The sequence below is a fragment of the Aulonocara stuartgranti genome, assembly GCF_965226115.1.
Source record: "Aulonocara stuartgranti genome assembly, chromosome: 5".
In the NCBI taxonomy this organism is placed as follows: domain Eukaryota; kingdom Metazoa; phylum Chordata; class Actinopteri; order Cichliformes; family Cichlidae; genus Aulonocara; species Aulonocara stuartgranti.
In genome coordinates, this window is record NC_138943.1 from 11,714,391 (window position 1) to 11,721,270 (window position 6,880).

Genomic DNA, 6,880 nt, shown 5'->3' on the forward strand with positions numbered 1-6,880 from the left:
GGATATCGAGAAACCCCGTAAAGAAGCTTTGTCGCCATCTGCTGGTTTGGAGGAGAATGGTTTCTCAAACTATTTCCAAATGATAGTTGTTATTTTGTGTACTTAGAATTACTAACAAAATTTTGGTCAAAATTTATCTAAACAATTATGTTTGTTTTTTTCTTTCATTTCTTCTTTAAGCATTTTTATTTGTTATTAGTCATATACACATTCATTCAACCAATTTTTTTTTAATTTGCCTTTAAATTAGTCTAAAATGTCAAAAAATAAACAATGAATATCAGGTTGAAGGATAGAGATAAATCAAATAAATAAAGTAATGGAAATAAAATAAAAATCTACAGCCATCTGTGTGAAATAAACAATATTTAAACTAAACCATAAATGAAAGAAATGAAGTCAGACACGTACAAAAAAAAGATTTGTGCCTTTGAAAAATTATTTAATCAGATTTAACTATGACCACTTGATTAGAGTTTAGTTTAGAAATGCTTTAAACAGTGCTCTGCCAGTGTACACTCACTAGCCAGTTTTTAGGTACACGTTCAACTGGTTGTTAATATAATTATCTAATAAGCCAGGTAGGCATGTAGACATTGACAAGACAACCAGCTGAAGTTCAAACTGAGCCTCAGAATGAGTTGAAGATTTAAGTGACTGAAGGTGGCATGGTTGTTAGTGCCAGACAGGCTGGTGTTCTCACAAACTGGTGATCTGCTTGGACCTTTCTGTACAACCATCCAAGCAGCGTCTCAGTGGGTGAAAATGTCTAGTTGAAGTCAGAGGAGAATGGCCAGATTTAGCACAGAGCATCATTTCAGTCCAGCCGAGTGTTGTTGTTGACCATGTCAATGACTCTTCTAGGCTTCAGTTCTCAATGCTAACAGGGTATACCTAATGAAGTGGCCGCATAAGGTTCACTTGACTGAACAGTTCTCCAGCTTCACTTTGCAGTGCTCAAAAAGTGTTGTTTCACATGATTAATCATGAAACATGGAAATATTAACATGTCATTATGTTAAGTAAACATAATTTAAAAAAAAACTCACCCTTATAATCAGCTGAAGGAAATGAGTCAGTAAAAAGAAAAATAGAAGGATCACAGTATGGTGGAAGGAAAGAAAGTTGTGTGTGTGTGATGTGAGTGAACAGGTGGGTATAACAACAAGCAGGTTTGAAAAATTCAAAGACATTTATTATTTTATCTCCACACAAAAGATTTCAAAACAATAAACAAAGAAGAGCTGGAAACAAATATTAGATGCTCTGCCTATAAACACGTTTTTCTTGCTTTGAGCAACAAACAATAATAAAGTCCCTCGTGTACAAAATACTATTTTGAGGAGACAGTGAGGGGTGACCACCTCCTCCTCTCACTCCTTCTGCTGCTGCTCCTCAGGCAACATCACCATCACCTCACCCTCCATCACCACTTTATCCTTAACAGAGCACGTTACAGCAATGAAGGCGAATGACATCTTAATCTTGCGGACTTCGGCTTCGGCCAGCACCTCCTCTCCAACGTAGAGTGGTGCCGGGAAGCGGATCTCCTGGTACAAGAAGATGCAGCCTCGACCCGGCATCCTGGTGCCGAGCACGGCCGAGATCAGGCCGTTGATGAGGACGCCGTGCACGATAGGTGTCTCAAACGAAGTGGTGCTGGCGTACGCCGGATCCAGGTGGAGGGGGTTGGTGTCACCTGTCAGCTCAGCGAACGCCTCCACGTCACGGGAAGAGAACGCTTTGGTGAGGGAAGCTCGCTGGCCAATGTGGAGTGACCGGCTGAGGTGAGGAGCCGCTGCGATGGAAGACAGCGGTTTGTTAAAGACTCGCCTCCACAGGAAACTCATTGCGAAAAAAAGAAAGCTCCTCCGGCCTCAGTCGAGCTGCAGATCCCGACTGTTTCCCGTCAGTGCCAAGAGGAACGGAGACACCTGAACACAGCACAGAGCAACAGAAAGATGGTCTTTATAATGTCTTGGATTAAATATTCCTCAAACACAAATGATGCAACATTACTGTAACATTCCTTAAATTAAAGGAGACCTAACTGAAACCTTTGCAAAATGCACAACTCAAAAATCATCCTTATGAGGCTTGGTCACGATTTTCAGGCTTTAAATTACAAAAATGTTATTGTTTTATGGTTGGAAGCTTGTTTCTATAACAAAAACAAAACAAAAATAATTTTTGCCAATCATAAGTCAAAATTTTGGAGTTTTAATCTCAAAACTTCAACTTTACTGGAAGTTTGGCTCATTTTTACAGGAGTTTTAGTTAGTAAGTCAAAATTCTGAGATAATAATCCAAAGTTTTGACCTACAGAAAGAACAAAATGTTCGTTTTCCATAATGGGCCTCTAGGGGAGAGACAGCGATCTGAGCTGTGGTCCATGCATCTGTGAGCCCTTACAGAGCACCTTGAGAAACAGGATGTTTCTTTTAGCCACACCAACACAATCTTTGCTCACAACTGAAACTTAATTCCACACAGGATAATCCAGCATCAATTGCAGAAGCACCAGCACAAGAGGCTATAGTGCCAAGACATCTAAAAAGAGCGGCCTTGCTGATACAGTCCACGAGACGCTCTTAAGGGGAGATCAGCAACTCTAAATGAGTCCCTTTCTGAAACTTTTTCAGCACACCTTGTATATGAGACAGAAATATAAAAGGGCAACGTCCTATTTAAGTCAACGATGATGTTGCATCCCTCCCAGTCTCTTTCTCATGGTGGTGAACGCCGCATGATTGCAGCCTTGCTATTGTGCGTCACATGAATCCCTACTGATCACCTTATCTATTGTATCCTAATTTAATCTAACAACAGCAGCTACAAAAAGAACAGTTACATATTTTTTGGCACTAATCTGTTTAAAACAGAGTAAAAAAAATACTGCTTCATCCTCTTTAAACCTCATAGTGCACACTTAAAGCAACTTCTTCATTACTTCATTTTAAATCCACAGCAGCAGTGTCCAGAAAAGCAAAATGAACAAGAACAAAAAAAGCTCACGTATCATCTGTAGAGATTAAAGCTGATGCACAGGAACTTTCCTCTTCAGCTCAGGAGTGCGAATACAGAACATTGTTCTGCACAAACATATGTGTAATGCTTCCACACGGACGTAATTTTTTGTGCCTGGCGGCAGACATAATCGCCTCAGAGGTCATGTGGTTCGGGAGCGGCGGTAAAGTATTCACAGCTGATAGTCTCAAGGTCGACACAGAGCTTTGATGCTCGGCACAAAAAACACACGAGACCCAACCATCAGAAACTCTGTGGAAGGTGACTGATTGGTTGTTCACAGACTTGTGGCTCAGAAGCTGAAAATTAGTAAAGAACTTCACTTTGTTCACCTTCATTTGCAAACAAGAGACTATCCTACAGATGTGTATATTACAGCATGTTATACTAGCACAAGAGAGGATAATGTGCATCAAATTAGCAGCTTTAATGATGACAATCTGGAGGAAAAAATGTTAAGATTTTCAGCAAGTTTGGTAGAGTTTATTTTTCTGCAAAATATGTAAACTATTTATTTGTCATCACGCGTCACGATTCTTTAGTCTATTAACTTCTCTAGGAGTGGATCACCTCTGAGAAAATTCTTATTATGAGAGAAGAGCGGGGATCAAATCTGCTGACCTGCAGGACTCTGAAGGCACAGGCCTTGTTCTGGTAGGAGCCGAGAAGAGTCAGGGAGCTCCACAGCTTCACCAAACTTCTGCAAACACACACAATAAAAGAAGAAAATGATACCAACAAGTGGTGGTTAGTCTGTTTCAGTTTCAGCTGTCCCCACCACCCCACCCAGCCCCCTTTCTCTCATGGTCGGTGGTCACCTGCTGTAAACACGGAGGAGAGCGGTCAGGGTGTCCTCATCGTACTTCAGGACGTCAAAGTTTAACGCTGCTCCCACCTGAGGAGTGAAAACAAAGTAAGAAAAGCTAAACTGCATCCCTCCACGCTACGCATGAATTAGGACCCTGGATTCAGATAGTTTGGACTATCCAGAACATCTCCCTTTCCTTTTCATCTGCTTCAATCTCACCCTCCACATTCAGCATCTTCCTCCTCTGCACACGTCCAAACCACCTCAGCCTTGTATCTAACTTTTGCTCTAAACTGAGCCTGAGCTGTCCCTCTGATCTACACTCATTTCTAATCCCACCCATTCTGGTCAATCCCAATAAAAATCTAAGCATATTCTGCTCTGCCTTCATTTTTTTTTTTTTTTTTTTATTAGTGCAGTTTCACTCATGTACTTTTCATGTATTCTGTCTTGCTTCCATTCCTCTTCTCTCCAGCACATACCTCCACCTGCTCCCTACTCTAACTAGAGATCACAATTTCATCTGTGATCATCTTAGTACATGGAGACCCCTGGCTGACCTCAACTGTCAGTTTGACATTTACGTGAAGATACATTATCACAAAAAACCCAAAAACAAACAAAAACAAGACTGATCCAGATCACCACAAACAAACAGTCACCTCAAAGCTGGGATGAGCCCCACATCTGGTAGAATACACTATATTACCAGAAGTATTCACTCACCTGCCTTCACACGCTTATGAACTTGAGTGACATACCATTCTCGATCCATAGAGTTTAATATGACATCAGCCCACCCTGTGCAGGTATAACAGCTTCAACTCTTCTGGGAAAGCTTTCCGCAAGGCTTACAAGTATGTGTTTGTGGCGGGGTGTGGCCTGCGATGCCGCTGCAGGTGAGATGGACTCTACGGCATCTACAATCTACACCACTACAAGTAGTGGTGTACTTTACAGCACTCCACCCGATGCTTTGCTTGGCCTGGCTGCAGCTGCTTGGCTACGGACACCCATTTCACAAAGCTCTCTACGGACTGTTCTTTGATCTAATCTGAAGGCCACATGAAGTTTAGAGGTGTGTAGAGATTGACTCTGCAGAAAGTCGGCAAACTCTGCACACTAGGGCATAGAGACAGCATTTGCTGACCCCACTCTGTGATTTTACATAGAATACCATTTCATGCTGAGTTAGCGTTGTTCACGCTCGCTTCCACTTTGTTAATACCTCTAACAGTCGACTGTGGAATATTCCTTAGAGAAGAAATTTTACAAGTGGACTCGTTGCACGGGTGGCATCATATTACGGCATCACACTGGAATTCACTGAGCTCCTGAGAGCGACCCATTCTTTCACAAATGTTTGTAGAAGCAGTCTGTATGCCTGGGTCCTTGATTGTATACACCTGTGGCCAAGACAGTTACTGGAACAACTGAATTCATTGATTTGAATGGGCGAGTGAATACTTTTGGCAATATAGTGTATTTAATGCAAATTAATCCTCACATTATACAAAGGTTCTGAAACTCAGGAGAATAAAACAAGTAAAACAAACACAGAAGCTCCTTAACTCCTCACCGGTCTTCATGGTCTCACCTCTCCATACAGAGACTTCAGGCCTGTGATGATGAAGTACTTCAGTTCAACGGCACTTAGTCTGGTTGACTCATCCTCCAGCACACTAAAGACACAGAGGAAAAAATAAAGTGTGCGTGTGTGTACAAATATCAGCACAACATCAAACTCTAAAAATACGATGAGGAACTTACAGGCGGACCTTCAGGTAGTGGTACGGTGAGGCGTTTTTCAACACGACCCGTTGGTAGACAGACGCTTCTTCCTTCTCCTCCACCTGTTTCATTCTATCAGAGCATCAGTGGCTCAGCCTCTGTCTGATGAAGAGCAGCAGGTGGATCAGCTGACTATAAAAAAAAAAATCAAAACAGTGGCGCTTACAGAGAGTCTCTTCGTCATGTCTGCATTTTATCGTTAGCCAATAAATACCTGTACTAAAGCAGGAACTGTGTGCGTTACACTTTATTTTCCACAAGCTTGTGAGGGCCTGTCAGTGTGCACTATCAAAGACTTGTAGCAGCAGGTGTTTAAAGCATTTTAGTTACGGGCTGGACCTTTGGACAGCAGCTTTGGGTAACAAAGCTGCTGCATTTACACAAAAGCAAACAACAAAGACAAACAGGAACACCTCAGAGGAAACCTGATAAGCTCTAAAATATTACGTTTTGGGAAGCCCAGAGATCTGACAGTGAAACGTCAATAAAAACACGAGGAAAACTCCGTACAGCCTTTAAAACCCGAAGCTGAAAGCGGCTAACCCTGGACAAGGTGAACCCGTTAGCTTCAGCTAAGTTATTGTAGCTGCTAGCTGATTCTCTGTTATCGACTCCGCACACAGAAATGAAAGTTTTTAATTTGTTCTGAAGTTTAATAAAAGCAGAAGCACTTCACTCACCAGCTGCTAAAACGTGGAGGACACACAGCGTGCCGAGAAGTCCGCAATCCCAGAGAAACGTCTTTCACCAAGGGGGAAGGGGACCCCAGCAGCGCATGCGCAACCAGCTTTTGCAAAGACGCGTAAAACTGCAAGATGGATCACTCTTCGCCACGAGACGGCTTATTTTGTCTTGTACGTTGAAAACCGGATATGGAAGCTTGTTTCTGCCACTGCCACAAAAAACAAACAACAGTACTAACTCTGACAAAATAATTTAAAATTAATTTGTGAGTTTTTGAGTTACTGAATCAACATTTTGAGGTAATAATCCAAATGTTTTTTCTAATGGATGACATTTTTCTCTATGGAAATAAAAATTAATTATTCATTTATTTTATTTTTTTAATTTCAGGTTGTATTTGACAGGACTTGATTCGTCGCCCTCACAATGTCAAAATAACATTTACAACTTGTGTAACCCTAACCCTAACCTTTCAGTGGTGCTATTAAATAGCATATAGCATATTAAACTTCACAGCTTGAGCTTACATCATTCATCTTCTTCGACACACATCCTGCTTTGATCTTGAGT

At 41.5% G+C, this 6,880-nt stretch overlaps 1 protein-coding gene across 3 annotated transcripts; it reads right to left on the bottom strand.

Moving 5' to 3' along the window:
- Positions 1-1,173: 1,173 nt before the first annotated feature.
- rpp14 (ribonuclease P/MRP 14 subunit) lies at positions 1,174-6,454 on the bottom strand. 3 transcript variants are annotated; one of them, XM_082534446.1, is made up of 6 exons: positions 6,307-6,454; positions 5,606-5,728; positions 5,433-5,517; positions 3,846-3,922; positions 3,649-3,727; positions 1,769-1,934 (listed from the first exon to the last, which is right to left on the bottom strand). In XM_082534446.1, exons 2-6 carry the CDS (start codon positions 5,695-5,697, stop codon positions 1,878-1,880), a joined length of 390 nt encoding a protein of 129 aa, XP_082390572.1. In that variant the 5' UTR covers positions 5,698-5,728; positions 6,307-6,454; the 3' UTR covers positions 1,769-1,877. The 3 variants fall into 3 exon arrangements, with proteins under 3 accessions (XP_082390570.1, XP_082390572.1, XP_082390571.1); XM_082534445.1 differs by having other exon boundaries at positions 5,606-5,758; positions 6,307-6,451; XM_082534444.1 differs by lacking the exons at positions 3,846-3,922; positions 5,433-5,517; positions 5,606-5,728; positions 6,307-6,454 and having other exon boundaries at positions 1,174-1,934.
- Between the last annotated feature and the right edge of the window lie 426 nt (positions 6,455-6,880).